This window comes from Elephas maximus, chromosome 3 (assembly GCF_024166365.1).
Source record: "Elephas maximus indicus isolate mEleMax1 chromosome 3, mEleMax1 primary haplotype, whole genome shotgun sequence".
Classification (NCBI taxonomy): Eukaryota; Metazoa; Chordata; class Mammalia; order Proboscidea; family Elephantidae; genus Elephas; species Elephas maximus.
In genome coordinates, this window is record NC_064821.1 from 194,435,485 (window position 1) to 194,454,719 (window position 19,235).

The window sequence follows — 19,235 nt, forward strand, 5'->3', positions numbered from 1 at the left end:
CAACACTGAACAATACAGTTTAGAGATACTTGCACCTGCAGTAACGTTTTTAAAACACAGAATAATAATAAAAATAAAGGTGAAGATAGTGGTTCCCCCTGGGGAGGAGAAAGAGGGTACTAGTGGGGAAAATGCTCAGGAACTCTAAGGGGATTGAGAGGTACACCACTCTTTGGAATATAATTCTTTATTAATTAGTTTATATGTGTAAAACGGTTGAGGAGGCAGTAACAATAGTGTCGTCAGAGCCTATCTAACCGCAGGAGGAATAATGACCAGGATCAGCCCAAAGCTGATTCCCATAAGGCAGAGCTCAGGCATAACCTCCATTCTCCGACCTTTTTTTACCAATTCTGACACCAGCCCTTCCTCCCACGGCACTCTCTACTTCTCTTCCGGGTTTGATGATCCGTTGCAGTGGCCACACAGAACTCACAAACCATACTTACAGTTAAGTTGTTTATTAAGGAACAGGGTACAACTCGGGATCAGGACCAAGAGGCTACAACTCAGGATCAAGAAGCATGTAAGCAAAGTCTCCCTTCTTCAATGCAGGACAGCTCTCCCAGCTCCTCTCGACCTTGCAGGTCTCCCCTGAGGACAGGCTTCTCTTGGCCCTACTGTCTGTCAGCAACAGCTCTACAGCTGGGCCTTTTCCAGGCCTTTCACTGTCTTCAATGTTACAGCCCTTAACTGTTACACCTCTTTTAGGAGGTTCCTTGCCTCTGCTCTCTCTCTCTGTCTGCCTCGTTTCTCTTCTTTCTGACCGCAAAATCTCTGTGGGGTTGTCCTCTATATACACAACTCCTTGTAAATTTCAAGGCACGGCCCCTCCCAGCAGAAGGGGGGCACAAACTGACCAATTCCCTCTCAGTTAGGCCACAGACACTTCATTTGCATAGTAGGCTACAGCTCACCTCATTTGGATAGTCTATTGACCAATCCCTGGAAGGTGCATGCCAATCACAGGGCAGGCTGCAGCCCAGGACCAAACAAAAAGTATCAAACCAAGTTGTTTATAGCTTACCCAGGCAATGTCAATCAACCAGAACAAAAGTAACAAACCCTCTGGGGTAGAAAACAAGGGCAAAGGTAACTCCTCAGGGCTTAGGGGTACAATTTTTCAAGATGTTTTTCCAAAGAATCAAGGCAAAAGACCACATAAAGGAACTCATTTCACCACAATATGAAATATTTCAAAATAAATAAATACATAGGGTGGGGTCATCTTGGACTCTTTGGGTGGTGCAAATGGTTAACATGCTCAACTGGTAACCAAAAGTTTGGAGGTCAAGGTCCACCCAGAGGCACCGCAGAAGAACGATCTGGCAATCTAATTCTGAAAAGTCATCCCCTGAAAATCCTATGGAGCAGAGTTCTCCTCTGACATACATGGGATCGTCGATAGTGGGAGTCAACAACAGCAACTTGTTGTTTGGAGTTTCAGAGTTCATCTGAAATGAGAGCTCTTAGGGAAAAGAGCTCAAACTTTTTCCTATGGGGTTCCAGCAGGCAGAACCAGGTCTGATGGGTGGAAGTTATAGGGACTGGATTTCAGCCCAGACTAAAGACCGTGACCATACTTGTTTCTGTACTGGAGCAGGCTGACACCAGAGGGATTGAGCGCATGTTATTGGTGGTGTTCAGGGACCAATCAGATAAATACTGGTGATTCATTTTGAGATCTGTCCTAGACAATCTTGGTGGCTTCTTCAATCCCAGGGACTCCAACAATCTAGGAATAAACAACAATCTATCTTGATCCTCTTCTGGCCTCCCCGGAGAGCCTCAGTCTCTGCCCTGAACTATTCCCAGAGAGTTCTTCGAGTCATACCAAGAGGCCTGAAAGTTAGTTCCAGGAGGAACTTCCCTTCACTGTGGAAGCAAACAGAGGTAAGCGGGATAGGAAGGAGGAAGAGGCAGGGGACCAGCAACTCCTGTCCTGGCCAAGTAGGAAAGGTGACCCAGAGCTCAAGCTGGGGTCGAGTAGGCAGACCAACCCACAGGAGTGGCTTCTGTCCAATACTTCCTAGGGCATTCCGAAGTCCTACCCACCCCTGTGCGATCACAGAGGGTGAAGCTCTCACCCGAGCCATTTGCTGGGTGTGATGTCCTAATATACCACTAGGTGGAGCCAGAACACCTAAGGGTCTCCCTCCCGCCCCATTTATGGGATTTGAGGGTCAAGTTGTCCTCTTGCTGCGAGTACAGAGAGGGGCCCCCTAGGAGAGAATGTGAGGAGAAGGCATTAGGGGTTAGTCAGGTCTGAGGAGACTGGGTGAGAGGTAGGAGGAGGGAGTCTGTCCCCACGACTGGGGGAAGGGGGAGGTATATTTATCTGCTGAGCTGATGACATTAAAAATAACCAGGGGCCCTCAGTAACCCAAGATCCCCAGCCTTTTATGCCGGGGTAGGGGCCGCCAGTAGGGAGTGGAGACACGCAGTGATGAGGAAAGAGTAGATGGGCAAGAGAAATCCCCTATCTTACCCCGCCCCCCAGCCTGGGGCCGCTGTATGCCAGGGACTGGGCAGGCTGGTGCCCCATGGGCTGTCTGGAAGGAGGCAGGGAAGGAAGGAGGAGGGAAGAGGGGGGCCAGAAAGGAACAATGCTGGCCTTCAGCCAGGAGCTAGAGTGTGGAGGACTAAGGAGAGAGGAGGGAAGGGGAGAGAATTGAGGGGAGGAGAAGAGAAAGAGAAAAGCAAGACAGAAAGATGGAGAGAGGTTTTCCACCTGGGTGCCCACACTATTCCCCTTCAAGTCCCCATAGCCTCCTGAGGAAAGGAACCTGTCCCCTGGGTTCCATTCCCATGAGGAGCTGAAGCTATATCAGAAAACACCTAGGATAGTCTTCAGGAGGTACTTCCCTGGAGGAATGCAGTCAAACCTTGGGAAAGGGTGATCCAGAGAGGATTAGTAGGTCCTGGGACTCAGCTGGGCTGTAGAACATGTTCTGCCCTGGATGGGGTGACCTCACCTTTCTGACTTGGTATTCCCACAGTTCACTGGTTGATTTCTGAGTTGGGGCTGTGATGACAGAAGGACAATTACAGGAAAGTTTGGTTGAAACATTTAGCCCCTACTTGCAGCTGTGAGGAAGGGGGCTGGAGCTGAGGCCCAGGCTGCCTGAGGATGGCAGAGGAGGGGATGGCCGGTGGTGGCTAGAGAGAGCCCTCCTTGACATCCTATCCCACAGAGCTTGCTGTGGTGGTCTCCCGAGTCGGCTCTGGAGCTGATGAGCTTGGTACAGGGTAGGAGCTCAGTAAATGTTTCCTGAGAGGTGGATGGAAGGGCAGATGCAAGCTCTTGAGTCAGGGGTTGCACAGGCGTGGCTCACCAGTGTCTGGCACACAGTTAATGCTTAGTAAATGCTAAATGCTGAGAGAATGAATGCTGCCATCTGCCAAGGCTGGGCCTGCGTGGGGGCCCTGTCTTTGTAGGCACCCCAAATGAACACGAGAGTCCTGGAAACAGTAATGATACCTGTGCCCATGTGTGACCCAAGTGTGAAACAATCTGGTTCCTCTTGGGTCTCCTTATACTCAGCCACCTCCCTGGGGGTGTTGGAGGTTGAACTGGGCCTCTGAGGAGCTCCTGTACCCCTCCTCTAGGCTGGCTCAGGGGAGGGAGGCCCTTCCTTCCCAGGCAGCTCTGGACTGAGCCCAGGACTCACCTGCCCTCAGGCTCCTGCTGAAACTTTAGCCCATAACCCCCCACCTGAGCTTGAAGGGCCTCACACCTGTCCTGGCCTCATAATCTGCAGCCAAGAAGAAGAGGAGGGGAGGCCCAGGGCAGGGGCAGGAGCTTTCCCTCACTCCAAGGTGGGGGTTGGGAGTTATACTATGGAAAGCCTAACCTTCCTCTCCACACTGTAGAGCCCACTCCCCTTGCTGGACAGAAAGAGCGTGTGCAGGGGTCTAACTGACACCCGTTGGGACCGAGCTTGTTCATACTGAACCCGAGCGGCCTCTCGTGTATGTGTATGACCAATGATTTCCCTGACACCTGAATGACCCCCAACTTACTGGCCACACCCCTTCTGGTCCTCAGTTTCCTCCTGTACAAAGGAGAGGGATGATCCCCGAGGTCCCTTCCTTCTGGGACTCTGTTCTCTGACTTTAGAATTCCCAGCTTCTAAGATCCTGCCTTGGAAACCCTGGTGGTGTAGTGGTTAAGTGCTACGGCTGCTAACCAAAGGGTCGGCAGTTCAAATCCGCCAGGTGCTCCTTGGAAACTCTGTGGGGCAGTTCTACTCTGTCCTGTAGGGTTGCTATGAGTCGGAATCAACTTGTCAGTGCTGGGTTTGGTTTTTTTTTTTTGGTTTAAGATTCCGCTTCAGGCTGCCAGAATAGAAGGCTCGTTGCCAAAGACTGCGCAGCTGTTGGGATGCCCCAGGTTGACTCACCACCATGAGTCCCAGCCCAGCCTGACACACCTGCTCACCTCAAGGTGCAGGGGTGGGAGCTGAGGCCAGAGGCCAGACTCCCCCAGCAGCCCCCAGATCTCCCCTGATGGCTTCCAGAATTGCTCTTCTCTCTGAGCGTCCATCCCTGGTGGAAGTTCGGAGAGGCTGGTCCAACTGTGATGGGCTGGGACAGGAACAAGGAGAGGTCTGAGGTTTCTGGGGTGCTGGCCAGGGGCAGAGGCCAGACAGACATGTGTTGAGGGGGTAGAAGAATGGAGGTGATGACCTTTTAAAGTCCTTTCCAGTTGGGGAGTGGAGGGCTGCAGCTTCAAGGGATGAGAAAGGGACCAGAATGTCATGAGGCATGAATGATGGTCCATGGGCTAGGGTTAAGTGGGGTCAACCCAATCTCACCCCACCCCCTTCAGTGCCAGTGACTCGGCAAGGGGCTGACCCTGCTGTGGGGACTCGATTGATCACAGCAGCTGTGGGGAGTCTGGGGGGTAGGTGGCAGGGGTGGTTCAGGCAAACACTGATGGGAAATGAGAGAGGGGGTGGGAGAAGAGGGACCCGACCTCTGAGACCTCCAAAGAAAGAGTCAAGGGGGGACCTGCCACATGCAAGGGTCTTCTGAGGAGGACCTTCTGTGAGTGGAAATGGGGATGGGCAAGGCAGGGCCTCAGTACAGCTCCTTGGACCTTACAGGTCCAAATGTCATTGGAAGAGAAGATTAGACATGATAGCCACTTTCTAGGGGCTGGCACTCAAACAAGAGAAAGGGCTTCTCTAGGTACCCTCTTTCTAGAAGAGCAAAATCGCTTACCCTGAAGCAGGGAGACTAAGAGCAGACAGGGAGGAGGTCTCCCAGTGGCTGAAGGAAGAGATCTTGGACCACAGAGCCAGGCTTCTCTAGTGGGAGATGGTGAGGGAGGGGCCATGTCTGGAGGGGGAGACCTTGGCGGGCCTGGCTGGGGGTGGGGTTGCTGTTTGTCTGCCAGGTTTCTGCCGCTGCCTGGGAAGAGCCCAGCCCAGAGATCCTTATCCAGGGCAGGAACAGAACTGGTTTCTCGACTGGCAGAGCCAAGGGGGAGAGGGACAGGAAGAAGCCGCCGAGAGGTCAGGAGGGCAAGTGCCAGGCCCAAGGGAGAGGTGGAGGACTCAACCTGGAGACCCCAGTGAACCCTCACTAGAACAACAGTCTCAGCTCACCTCCGCTGGGGCCTCTATTGGCATTGTGTTTGCATGGTTGCTTCACTTTTCATATAGACTGAAGGACACCCCCGTCCCCCCACCCCCCACCCCACTCTACCCTGTCCCCTTCTTTCACAGGTAGGACTGGCCCAGGCAGGAGAAACACCTGGTTGGGCTCAGCACCGCCCCCCCCCCCGCCCCCACCTTCTTCCTCTACCCCTGTCCCCCCTCAACACTTGAAAGCTCCTGAGATCAGTCACTGGGGGCCGGGTGGGGAGGGGCAGAGAAGCCAGTAAGAGGTGGGGACTCTAGGGACTCTCTTTAGAGCCCTCTCCCTTTCATCCGCCGCCACAAAGGGCCCAGCGGCCCCAAGTCCATCCATCTTGTAGCCAGTGGCGGTCCATTGGCAAACGTTTGTCAGGAAACTGGGGTCAGAGGGCATGCACCCTCTCCTCTGACTTCACCCCTCAGGCCCTTTCTTCCCTTTTCTCCCCGCCCCCTGGGGTCTTTCAGCCCCATCCTGTCAGGATCGCCCCCTTTCTCCTAAGCCTCCTCCCCCAGTCTCCCCTTGCCCTTCTCTATCCCGTGCTCTCTCTGCCTTTGGGGGCCTTCCAACTCTGGTTCCACTTTCGCTAGTCCCTCCCTTCTGGATTCCTGTAACTTGGCTTTCTACCACACATATGCATGGAGTGGCCCCCACTGCTGGGGGTCCCAGAGTCTCCCCCTGGACTTTATCCTCTTTGACCTCAGCCATGCTCTGAATCTATGGGTTTGGACATCACTGAGCTTTTCTCTCGGCTCCACACTCCTGGGTTTATCTCCACCTCAGTTTCCCTAAGACACAGGTGCAGACTCTCCCAGTGCCGTGTGTGTCTGTCAGCCCCCTAGCCCCAGGGAAGAGTCATTCTGTTCATGCATTTTGTCCTTCTAAGACCTCCAGCCCTCCTTGTTTTGCCCCCTGAAGGACTGTGGCTCTGTGGCCCAGACAGTTTTGCTGCCCAAGATGTTTTGGGCTCTTTGGTGGAGCCCTGAGAAGCTTGGACTTCAGAGAAGACTCTGCCCAAAGAGATGTCACAGAATTTTCTAGGTGCAGGAGGTGGTTGGGAGCTTCTGTGAATTTCCTCCCAAATGATAATGCATTGTCAAGTGGTGAAGGCCCAGGTAACGGAAGAGGAGCCCAGAAGGGCCCTCAGAACGGGAAGGGAAGCTGGAGGAACTTTCTCACGGGCTGGGACAGGCTGGGCCAGGCTGGGCCAACAAGGTGAGGGCCCCTCCCTAATCCAATCTCTTGTCCATGACTATAACTTCCCTGTCATCTCTCGCTGGCAGGCAGGAAAGTCCTGGAGAAGCAGAGCAGAGGAAAGGGCCCAGCCCTTGCCCTTTGGGAAGCCCCAGTCTGAGGGGGAGACATGACCACTGCCTTTAGGGAGCCCACAATCTGATGTGGGAGACCCAGACCCTGCCCTCAGAGATTCTCTGAGAAAAAAGAATAGGCCTCCCCTCTCTCCCCTTCTTGGAAACTTTGTTCCAGAAAAAGACTGAAATTAGTCAGAGAAACAAGAGCAGAAGCTCTGGACAGACTGACAGAGTTCTAGCCACCAGGGCCTGGGAAAGGGTCAGGGAGGGCTTGGAAAAAGGTTTCTCCAGGAGTGAGAGTGGGGAGTCAAGTTAAGATGGGAAGAGGTGGACTGGGGAGCCAGCCGGACAACCTGGATGGGGACCAGATAGAGCTGGGAGTCAAGGATGGGGTGAGATGGGAGGAAGTGATACAGAAAGAAGAAGAGACAGGGCTAAGGAGTTAGAGTCCTCCTGGATTAAAGCAAGCAAACAAACAAAAAACAAAACAGACATCCAGAAAGACCCTCTTGGGTAGCCAGCCCAGTGACTGAAGCCAGAAGCTGAGGGCCACTGTTTTTTTTTTCAATTGTGGTGAAAAAATGCATTAAAAAAACATAGACCGTCTCAATAATTTTCTACATGTACAATTCAGTGACATTGATTACATTCTTCAAGTTGTGCTACCATTCTCGCTCACCATTAACGTAAACTTAATGCCCCCAAGCCCTGGTGTGCAATGATTAAGTGCTCAGCTGCTAAGTGAAAGGTTGGCGGTTCCAACTTACCCAGCAACTCAGCGGGTCCAAGAGAGAAAGACTTGGTGATCTACTTCCATAAAGATTACAGCCAAGAAAACCCTATGGGGCAGTTCTACTCCATCACATGGGGTCACAATGAGTTGAAATCGACTTGATGGCACCTAACAAGAAACAACAAGCATAAACTCCCTGTGGTGGGTTGAATTGTGTCCTCCAAAACCATGTGTTGTAAATCCTAACTCTATACCTGTGGTTATAATCCCATTTGGAAATGGGTTTTCTTTGTAGTGTTAATAGCAGTATTAGTGTAGGGCATGTTTTAATCTCCTTTGAGGTATCACACAAGCAAGTGAGCAAGCAGAGACCAGAGACAGAAGAGACATCCCAAGCCACATGAAGATTGCCCAGGAGCAGAAGCTCAAAAGAGACAAGGACCTTCTTCCATTGCCAACAGAGAAAGCCATCACCTAGAGCCAGCACCCTGAATTTGGACTTCTAGCTGCCTCCCTGTGAGAAAATAAATTTTTGTTTGGTAAAGTCACCTATTTGTCGTATTTCTGTTATAGCAGCACTAGATAACTAAGGCACCCTCCTTCCCCCCTCCCTTCTACCACTACCAACCCGTTGCTTTGAGTTGATTCCGACTCACAGCGACCCTATACGAAAGAGTAGAACTGCCCCATAGGGTTTCCAAGGAGTGGCTGGTGGATTCAAACTGCTGACCTTTTGGTTAGCACCCGAGCTCTTAACCACTGTGCAACCAGGGCTCCTCTACCACTAGTAACCACTAATCATCTTCGGTTTCTATATATATGCTTGTTTCATGTAAGTGAGATCATACAGTATTGGTCCTTTTGTGACTCACTTATTTCGCTATGCGTGATTTTTTCAAGGCTCGTCCATGTGAGGGCATGTACCAGGACTTCATTTCTCTTTATGGCTGAATAGTACTCCATTGTGTGTATAGGCCACGTTTTGTTTATCCATTCATTGTGCTGCAGTGAACACTGGTGTGCGGGTTTCTGTTGCCTCCTTGTCTTCACTTCTTCTAGGTATATACATAGGATTGGGATGGCTGGGTTATATGGTAGTTCTAAGGAGCCCTGATGGTGCACTGGTTTAGGTTTTCCGTTTACAGTGATAGAAAAATGTAATTGATTAAGGGTAGGGTTGACAGCTGATTATCGTTAAGTGCTGTCAATAAGTTGTACAACTGTTAAAAAGTTGAATGGGCAAAAGTTGTGTGATAGTCATTGTCATGGATTGAATTTGTCCCCCCAAAAATGTGTGTATCAATTTGGCTGGGCCATGATTCCCAGTATTGCGTGATTTTCCTGCATGTTGTAAATCCTGTCTCTATGATGTTAATGAGGGAGGCTCCGCAACAGTTGTGTTAGTGAGGCAGGACTCAATCTACAAGATTGGAATGTGTCTTGAGGCAATCTCTTGAGATATAAAAGAGAGAAGTGAGCAGAGAGATGGGGGACCTCGTACCACCAAGAAAGCAGCACCAAGAGCAGAGCGTGTCCTTTGGACCCAGGATCCCCGTGCCTGAGAAGCTTCCGGACCAGGAGAAGATTGAGGACAAGGACCTTCCTCCAGAGCCAACAGAGAGAGAAAAACTTCCCCTGGAGCCAACGCCCTGAATTTGAACTTTTAACCTACTTTACCGTGAAGAAATAAATTTCTCTTTGTTAAGCCATCCACTTGTGGTATTTCTGTTATAGCAGCACTAGATGACTAAGACAGTCATAATTACAACAACAGGAAAAAAAAAAGAGTAGCTGCTGAGGCTGCTTATGTACAACGAAACACCTCATGGAATTTGGTTCCTTTTTTCAGAGGTTTAAGGTCCTGTTTTCATGGGACATCCCAGTTAATTGGTCTAGTATGTTTAACGCTTCTTTAGTTCACTGCATGGTGCCTGGGGTCTTAAAGCTTGCAAGGAGCCATCCAAGGCACCGCAATGGTCTCTATTCACCTGGAGCAACAGTGGAAGAAGGAGAGTCAGGAATAGAAGGAGGACATAGAATGTGTGGATAGTTGCCTCCAAGACCAACTGCCTCCTTTGCCATGAGACCAGAAGAACTGGATGGTGCCCAGCTACCATTAGTGAATGTTTTGATTAAAGATTCTGTAGAAGAATCTTGATCAAAAGGGGGAAAATTCAGAACAGAATTTCAAATTCTCATGGACTGCAGACTTTCTGGAGCCATGGAGGCTGGATGAACCTCTGAAGCTATCCCCTGAGATAGTCTTTAAACCTGAAACCAAAAATATCCCCTAAAGTTTTCTGAAAACCAAACAATAGCTTAGCTAGAAAAAAAATATCTGCCTTGAGCATTATGCTCCTTTAAGAACTACCTGCATGGGATCAAATTGACAATAGCAAGTTTAAAGATTAGATAGGAACCTTAGGGGATAGTGAGTTTATGTTAATGGAGGAAGAACAACTCAGAAAAGGAGGGTGAGAATGGTTGCACAACTCAAATGTAATCAGTGTCACTGAATTGTACGTGCAGAAACTGTTGAATTGGTGTGTTCTGCTGTGCATATTTTCAACAACAACAACAAAATTACAGACTCTTTCTGTCGGCTCTGGAAGAAGGTCCTTGTCTCTGAGCTTCTGCTCCTGGGCCATCTTAATATGGGTTGGCATCTCTCTCCCCATCTCTGCTTGCTCACTTGCTTGTGTTATATCTCAAAGGAGATTAAAATACGCCCTACACTAATACTGGATGCAGCCCATGGCCTTCCATGGGGCAGGAGCGAGGCCGAAGCCTGGCCCCAGGGCACCTGGTCTTGCAGGGAGAGGAGGCTGTGAAGTGTGACCACTGGCTGTCAGCCCTGATGGAGGGAGAGTCTGCCTTGGGCTGTGAGGAGCTAGGCTTTGAGAAGAGCTGGTGCCAGTGGGTGGAGAGGGCGGCAAGCCATCCAGGAGGGGTTTGGGCAGAGGCCTGCCTGGAGGAGGGTGCACAGTGAGGGATGGCTGGGAGCCATGTCTTGAAAGGCCTCTGATACCAGTTCAGACTTTATTCCAGACAAAAAGAGGGGATGCTGGTAAGGTGAGCTTTTGTTTGGTTTTTTAAACAGCAATGACACAGTAACATTTATGTTTTAGAAGGACTGTTCTGGCAGCATTGTGGAGACTGTCATTATTTGAGAGCTTACTGTGCTCAAGAAGACATTGGTGGTTCAGTGTAGAATTCTCACCTTCCATGCAGGAGACCAGGTTTGACTCCTGGCCAATGCACCTCGGGCACAGCTACCACCCGTCTTTCAGAGGAGGCTTGCATGTAGCTATGATGCTGAAGAGGTATCAGCAGAGCTTCCAGATTAAGCCTGGCAACCTACTTCTGAAAATCACCAAATGAAAACCCTGTGGATCACAATGGTCTGATAGCAACGGGTCATGAGGATGGTGCTGGACTGGGCAGTGTTTTGTTCATTGAGTCAGGGGCTGACTCAATGGCAGCTAAGAGCCATTCTATATAGATTAGAAAATTATGACTCGTAGTGCCCCTTTTCATTGGAAAACTGCTCCTTCCCATCCCATGGAACTATGGTGGGACCGTCAATCACAGCGTTCCACCTGTTCTTTGGCCATAGGTGTGGCATGAGGCCCAGGCCTGGCCAATCATTGGGTCCCTTTCCCTGCCAATTAGTCTAAGGGATGGCTGTGTGATCCAAGCAGGACCAAAGGTTGAAGATATGATCCTGGGAGAGACTTCCTCTTTTTTGGATCTCCAGCTATAACTGTGTAAGCTTGAAATGTCAGAAGTCGATTTTCCATGACTTGGAGGAAACTGTGACAAGTTTGAATGTGGTCAAAGCACAAAAGAAACAGAAATGAACAGGATGAATAAAGAGAGACAAGTCGATGACCTTGTTTGAGACCCTGGATCTAGCCAAACCTGAAGTTAGACCCATCTGGAACTTCCCAGTACATAAGCCATTCAATTACATTATTTTGTTTAAAAAAAAAAAACCCAAAACTGAGGCTCACAGAAACGAAGTAACTTGCCCAAAGCCACACAACTAGTAAATGGCAGAAGCAAGATTTGAACTTCTCTTTTTAATTCCAGCACCTGTGCCCGTTTTACTCTGTCATTCATGCAAGACAGGCAAACCAGTTAGAAGCCACTGCTGCATAAAACCAGGTGAGCAATGAGAAGGTCCTGATCTAGGACAGTGGCCTGGGAGGGAGAGGACGAAGTGTTTGCGAGAGATCATGAAGGAATTTGAGAAGATGTGGGTGTGGAAATAGATCATCAGAACTTTCGTCAGGAGGCTGAGGGCCTGGAAGATCCAGGAGCCAGGGCAGGAGTGTATGGGAGATTTGAAGGCACAGAGGAAGGACAGTAGCAGGGATGGCCCATCTCAGACACAGAGGGCAAACAGGCAGGATGAGACCTCTTGCCAAGAGACCTGGGCAGAAGCGAGGGCCAGCTCATGGGTGCGTATGAGCTCATCTGAGGAACCATGTGGGAGACTGAGGCCAGGCCTGGGGCTGCCCAAAGACTGGGGTTGGAGGAGAGAGAAGGAACAAATGGAGGAGAAAGCTGTGTCGCTCTCAGGGAAAGCATGGGAGGAGATGGCCGTGTGCCTGCAGGTAAGTGCAGGAGGTCGGGAGGAGGAGGCCCTGGTGACCTTGGAAGCCAGAGTAGGGGACCACGGAGGTTGGAGGAGAGGAAATGGAGGAAGGGAAGGATTGCTTTCTCCCCGTTATATAACTCAAATCCATCTTGCTGAAACATCCCCTCTTCCCCACACTGTATTTTAAAGGCAAAGCTGACCTCAGGCAACTTATCCACCCCTTTCCCACTGAACCAGAAACCAGTTTTTTTTTTTTTTAACATTTTAATAAAATTAACAAAATAAATATTCTAAACTGTATAGGCTACAGGGACAAAGAACAGAAGCCAGAGGGCCAGTCTTGGCCACTCTGGCCCTTAGGTCCCCTCACAGAGAGACCCTGCTTTGGGCCGGTTTGGGGCTGGGATGCTGACTTGGGGAGGGGGAGTGAGTGATTCCAGAGTGGGTGATCTGGGCTCTTGCAATCCATCCCTCTTTGGTGGAATGGGGATGGGAGAAGGGATCAAAAAGAAAGCAGAGACCCAGTGACTCCCAGAAGTGAGCAGGGTGAGGGGAGAGCTAGCCTAGAAGGAGGGAGTGGGAGGGAATGAGAGCAGGGTGGTGAGCATGGGCTGGTGGTGGACCCAGGCAGCTCGGACCCATGGCCACTCACTCTTGGACGTAGACCCTGGTGCACACAACGTCGTCTGCTGTCATGGTCTGGAAAGACAGAAGTAACTGTTAGCTGGGAGGCCCCCGGGGTTCTATGGCATTGCAAAAGGAGAGTTGAATGGTCTCCAGGTGAAAACCTGCTTCTTGGCTTAGGACCAATAGGCAGGAGCTGGTCTCAGAATGCCCCGGCATCATTAGAGGGATGATAGCAATAGAGTCCCAGGGACCCCTCCGCACCTCCTCCTCCCCAAGCCTGGTAGATTCCCCGGAGAACTGCTGGGGCCCCTCAGTGCTTGTCCCTGCTGACATGTGAGGCAGACCCCTGTTCAGGATGGGAGGCACAGAGCACTCCATTCTCAAATCCTGATTCTCTGACAATAGGGTGCCATCTTGTATGTTGGGAGCCTTTGCTCCACACAGAAGGGGCACCATTTCTAATTCCCACAGGGCACCATAGGGGATAAACCAAGAAAACAAAATCATTGCTGTCGAGTCGATTCCGACTCATAGTGACCCTATAGGACAGAGTAGAATTGCCCCATAGAGTTTCCAAGGAGTGCCTTGTGGTTTTGAACTGCCAAACTTTTGGTTAGCAGCTATAGCACTTAACCACTATGTGCCAGGGTTTCCGCTATAGGGGATAGGGACAACTTAATCCAGTTCCAGCGGCCCCAACAGGAGGGTAAGGAGACCAACCATGGTTGTTCTTGAACATCCTGCGCCCCGGAGTCTCCCAGATAATCACTCAAGGTTAAGACTGGGTTTGCTCTTAGCCAGGAGGAGGACCGGCTCACCAGGATCAGCTCTCCGTCATTGGTCAGTTCTCTGGTCCAGGAGGTCTTGGGGCCCTCTCCCTTCAGAAGCTTCTGCTCACAGACTAGTTTGTTCTCACTCTCCCATTTCACCAGGCTCTGCAAGGAAGAGGTGGCCAAGTAAGCTGCCTCCGCAGCAAGGAAACGCAGTGGGAGAAATAGAAGCAGGGCCCCCTACCTTCCCCAGACTCCACCAACACCTAGGGATTTCCTCCACTAGGAGTGGAAAAAAGACTCAAGGAAAGACTGGGAACTGGCGAGTTGAGGACGACAATGCATGCCGTGATCCCAAGGGCCCCTTCCTGGCATTCACCTTACAGGGTCTCCCGTCCACAGTCTGCTCCTCAAACTCCTCCCCGACCTTGAAGTTAATCTCGGTGGTACGAACAGTAGTAGAGGTTTTGATGTAGAAAGTGTCCCCCTCCTGTTTGATCTCCACCGCTGGCTTAGAGGCTGCGGCCACAGCGATCTTCCTCAGCATCATGTTCACCCCTGCAGAGGGCAAAGGTTCACTTTTTGGGGTGCTTCAGGCATCTGCCCCTACCTAACCTCCCCTATGGGGACTGGCTGTGCTGTGAGTAGCTGGTGGAGGGAGTCTGTCTGGGTGTCCTGGAAGGTACCTGGGCAGAGACAGCAGGTGGTGCATCCCAGGGCCCTGCCTTCGGGGGTCTTACTCCTGCTGTGGCCCCACCTTGTTAAGTCAGCTGGCCTGGATGGGGCTCCCCAAGTCTCAGCTCTGTACCCACAGTTCTCTGTGCCCCTCACCCAGCAAGCAACCTGCTGCGGGCCTCACCTTTGCTGTTTACCTCACTTTCAGCCCTTTGTCCACCCTGACTTGAGACCCTCTCCCGGGGTGGGCATATCTGGATCACTGTGTCTTTACCCCTGCCCAAGTCCAGGGCGGACCCTCCCCAGTGAGTCCCCAACTGATCATGTCCTGGAAGGTAGGGGCCACTTCCCTCTGTTCTACCCACCCCCGTCTGGGGCTAGGAAGGCCTTTATTTGCTCAATCTCTGCCCCTCCTAAAAATGAGAAAAAACTAAAACCAAACCCATTGCCACAGAGTCAATCCCAACTCATGGTGACCGCATGTGTCACAGAGCAGAACTGCTCCTTAGTTTTCTTGGCTGTAATCTTTATGGAAGCAGATTGCCAGAGCTTTCTTTCTTCTACAGCATCACTGGGTGGATTCAAACCGCCAATCTTTAGATTAGTAGTTGAGCAGAAATTCTCAGCACGTGAAGATATGGAGCAGTTGTTTGCCTCTATAGACTGGCCAGCAGCCTGGGAAGCCAGACTCTCTGGAGTCAGAGCCATTAGACTGTGATTTCCTCCTGGCTCAGCCCCCTTACCAGCTGGGTCTCCCTGGGCAAATGGTTTAACCTCTCTGAGCCTTAGTTTCTTCAACTGAAAAATGAAACAATAGCCTTTTTCAAATGCCTATCAAATGAGATGGTGTGTGTTTAGGACCTAGCACATATGTGCCAGGTACACCTTTAGGATCTTGAGGAACAGTGGCTCTTTCTTGTTATTGTTGCTATCATTTTTACTGACAAAACGGAAGGCAAAGAGAAAGCCAAAGCTAGGGCTCAAAGCTCCCTGCATCAGACTCCTGCTCACCTGCGCTCCTGGAGGGCTCCCATGCCTTTCTCTTCTTAAGGGAACCCCCTCCTGCCCCAAAGAAAGGACAGAAAGGGACACTGCCTCCCACCTTACACCTCAGGTGGGCCCCCTCTGTGGGCTCCGAGCCCCTGTGCCCCCTATGCCCTCCCCCAGATTGGACCCCTTTTCTCTGTTCCCTAGTTATTAGGATGGGTGTGGGAGACAGGAGACAGCCCCTGTGGCTGGAAGACCAGAAGGTAGGGAAGCACTTCTGGCCCAGGCCCAGGCCCAAGCTCCACACCCCCGCCTTGCCTGGCCTCCTGCCCTGAACTGGAGCAGAACCCTCCAGGGAAGCAACAGGTAGGGAGAAAACGGCCAAGCTGGGCTGGGCCAGGCAAGTGGGGTTCCTCTGCTCCTGATCTGGCTCAGATCCCCTGGCCCTGGCTAGGCCCCCACCTGGTCCTCCCAGGGTGAAAAATATTTCAGACACAAGGGAGAGGGACGGGGAGCCCTGACTCTCAGGAGACCTAGGAACTCCACTTCTTGGCTACTGATCTCTTGGGGCCAGGGAGAACTTGCTCAGGTGCCCAGGCCCCACTGACTTGGTAAAGGAGACATACCCCACTCCATCTTCTTGGGCAAAGGAACTGCTTCACTCTCTGCTGCCTGTGAAGTCCATCCTCCTATCTAACATCCATCTTCCCTATTATAGTAGCAGTGTGTGCCATGAGCACCACACTGGATGAGACAGGTATCCCCCAAATATCTGAGCATCCCTCGTCAGGAGAGGGGTCCTCCAATGGGACAAATGGGAATGAGGAGACTGAGATTCCTGTGAAGGCGAGGCTGCAGTCAGAGGGGACATCCCTCCAGCCAGCCCCTGGTGCCTGTAGAATGGCGGGGGGGGGGGGGGCGGGGGGGCTGGCTCGGCTGGCCTTGGCTGACTCAGGACTGTGTTTGTCTAACAGGGCTGTTTTCAATCTGCTCCCTGAGCAGGGCCTGAGGAGGGCACGTGGCTCCGAGGGACCCTGCAGGGAGGCGAACAGACTGAAGACAGACAACAGGGTTAGGCTTTGAATCTTACTCTCCAGCTGGGGTCTGGGGGTGTGCCAGGCCACACCCTCATTCACTGCGGACAGGGGCCAGAATCCAGAGAAGATGGGGGACGAGGGAGTGGCATCTAGGTTTTCTGAAGGGAAAATTTCTATCCTTTTGTCTTTAATTTCAGAATAGGCAGAGCAAGGGCTGACGTGACTGCAATATGTATTATGGTTTGATGGCAGGGAGAACTCAGTGTCAAGGAACAATGGAAATCACAGCTCTACCCACAGCGTTTCCAGACCCTTCCTCCATCCAGACAAGCTTCTCCAGCTCCCTGCCCCACGTAGGGTGCCCCTCCGGCCCAACCAGGGTCTCTCTGTCCAGTCCAGAAATTAAAGCCATGGGAAGGTCCCTGGGTGACCCTTAGGTTCCAGGGCTCCCAGGCCCTCCTCCCAGTTGCTGGGTGTCTTGAATATAGTTCAACCGTCATCTCCTCCCAGACCAATCTCTCCAGTCATGGAACCCTGGTTCTTTCTCCCTCTCCCCAGATCCTTCAGCCAGCCTGCCACCCCCAGAAGTCTGGAAGGCTGGAAGGGCAGTCTAGGATGGTTCAGCTCAATTTCCCACACAGATATGCTGAATCAGAATCTCTGGGTAGAAATTCAAATTCTCAGCAGGGAGTTGAACCAGAAGGAACTGGTTCGAAGCCCTGGTTCAGCTTCTATTACCTTCAGACTAATGTACCCAGCTGGGCAGGAGCTTAGTTTCTGGGGATAAAGAAAGGAGGAAACTGGGATTTTCAGAAATGGGGGGGTTGGGGTTTTACACGAAGCCATTTGCTGAAACCCAAGAAAGTGATAATTATCCAGAGAGACTTCGGGACTCTGGGGTTGCTCCTGCAAGAAAATATTTGTCTCACAGAGTGGGGGGTGGGAGGTGGGGAGAGTAGGCAAAGTGGAAAGAGCGGAAGGATGTAGGGGGATCTAGGGCTAGGGCCAGGATCACTTGGTGGGTGCAGAGAGGTAATGAACCTGTGCCTGGCTGGGACTGGGGTAGGAGGAGGGGAGCGGGATGCCGGGAAGCAGGCTAGAATGTCTCTGAGGGGCTCAGGTAGGTAGAGACCCAGGCTCTCACCCTGGATGCAGGGTTTGCGGCTCTCCCAGTGGCAGCTTCTGAACTTCTGAGAGCCAGGTGTTCCTGGTCAGCCCGGCCAAGGCGCCAGAGGCTAGCCCCCTCACCTTACAGGGAAACCGACTTCGTGCTTCTGGTTTCTGCTTGATTCACAAGCTCTGAGTCACCGCAGGAGCTGGCACGGGTGGACTCCCCGCCGGTAAAAGCAGGATTTAGGCATCGGGGCCCAGTGTCCCCGAACCCAGGCGTCCAGCCCCTTTTCTTGGGGATGCAGGCGCCCAGCCTCCCACTCTCTCCTGATCTGATCCCTCTTTCTTTCTCATCCCACCTCTGAGGACTCTGGAGCCTCTCTTGCCCCTCCCCGGCGTTCGGAAACCTTACCCAGCGCTTTGAGTAAATCCTCGAAATTTTCCGACCGAATGATCTTCCAGTTGCCGGAGAAGTTGGGCATGGTGGTGGGGCGAATGGTGGTCCCTCGAGGTCCTTCGGCCGGAGCCCTGAATGCTCAGTCCTCTAGTAGAGATAGATGTTGCCGCCTTCGCAGGATGGCGAGACTCTCAAGTTGGATACGACCCAGGACAACTCCAAAGCCGACCCGGGCGCCCGCGCGGGCAGCTTTTATACCCCGCACGGGGCCCGCCCCTGCCCAGGAATGAGGTGGCCCCGCCTCCCATCCCGACCCCACCCCCCCGGGGGGCCCTCAGCCCGGGCCCTGCATTACCCTCAGTCTCCTGCCTTCTGGATCTAGCCCCCTGGATGGACCCAGGGCACGCTAAGGGCCGAGATAGCTTGCTCCATCGCTAATGGGTGAATAGGGAGGGAAGTGGAGGCAGGGGGAGCACTTCGATTGCCCGAGTGGAGGAGGCGCCGGGATCGGGGCATTTGCTCCCGGGTCCCAAGTCCAGCAGCCCAGGCCACAGGGACACGTCTTGCCTGTTCCCTACCCTTCCCCAATCTGACTCGGTGCACTCGACTTGTTGGCGCCGAGCACCCAGTGACCCCACCAGCCGGGGAGCGGGCAAAACCCTGGTCCTCATGCCGGCTCTGGGGAAGGGAATGAGCAGTCGAACTTCGGCTCCACCGAAGCCTGAACTGGGTCCGAAGGGTCAGCTCCTAATTCGGAGACCGACTGGGGAGCGTTGGGGCTCCGGGGTTAGGCACCCGGTGAGGCAACGGCGCCCCCTGCTGGAACGGCTCGAAGGGCTGCGAGGGGGCTGCACGCTTTCTCTCACCCCTTTCCTCCCCTAACCGCACACGGGTTCGGCCTGGGGTTGCGCCTGCGGACTCTGGAAATCCGAGCAGGGTGACTCATTCCTCTTAACGCGCTGACCGGACATCGAAGGGTTAAGCAGGAGCCCGGGGCGCAAGGCTGAGGAGGGCAGAGGTCACAGCCAATCACTTGACACGAGCTCTTTATTAAGGCGCTTTCCGCGTGGCTTCGCTTGCCAGACCCCCGAGGGAGTCGCGGTAGGCGACGGCGACTGGAGGTGGAGACAAAGGCGAGGAGCCCGGCGCGCCGCGCTACCACCTAGTGCCCAGAGAGGGGGCGGGGCAGGGTCTCAGGTGTCCTGAGCCGTAAAATGGGCGGAATAAGCAGCTCTGGGAGCGGCTTTGAAGTGGGAGATCAAAGGAGGGGGGAGGGTACGGCTCCTTGCGGAGCCCCAGGTGGGAGCGGGAGAGACCCCGGTGGCGAGGACCCGGAGACAGAAACA

General features: G+C 52.5%; 1 protein-coding gene across 1 annotated transcript; it reads right to left on the reverse strand.

The window, feature by feature from the left end:
- Positions 1-12,589: 12,589 nt before the first annotated feature.
- CRABP2 (cellular retinoic acid binding protein 2) lies at positions 12,590-18,101 on the reverse strand. The gene is made up of 4 exons (XM_049876029.1): positions 17,905-18,101; positions 14,063-14,241; positions 13,732-13,848; positions 12,590-12,985 (listed from the first exon to the last, which is right to left on the reverse strand). The coding sequence occupies exons 1-4, from the start codon at positions 17,972-17,974 to the stop codon at positions 12,935-12,937; spliced, it is 417 nt and encodes a 138-aa protein (XP_049731986.1). The 5' UTR covers positions 17,975-18,101; the 3' UTR covers positions 12,590-12,934.
- Positions 18,102-19,235: the final 1,134 nt, after the last annotated feature.

What these genes read in the sequence shown, in the direction of transcription:
- CRABP2 (XM_049876029.1), bottom strand. Translation starts at nt 17,974, where the DNA reads ATGCCCAACTTCTCCGGCAACTGGAAGATCATTCGGTCGGAAAATTTC. An exon ending in GGATTTACTCAAAGCGCTGG is followed by an intron (nt 14,242 to 17,904) that starts GTAAGGTTTCCG and finishes TGCCCTCTGCAG; the next exon opens with GGGTGAACATGATGCTGAGG. An exon ending in ATGACGGAGAGCTGATCCTG is followed by an intron (nt 12,986 to 13,731) that starts GTGAGCCGGTCC and finishes CTGTCTTTCCAG; the next exon opens with ACCATGACAGCAGACGACGT.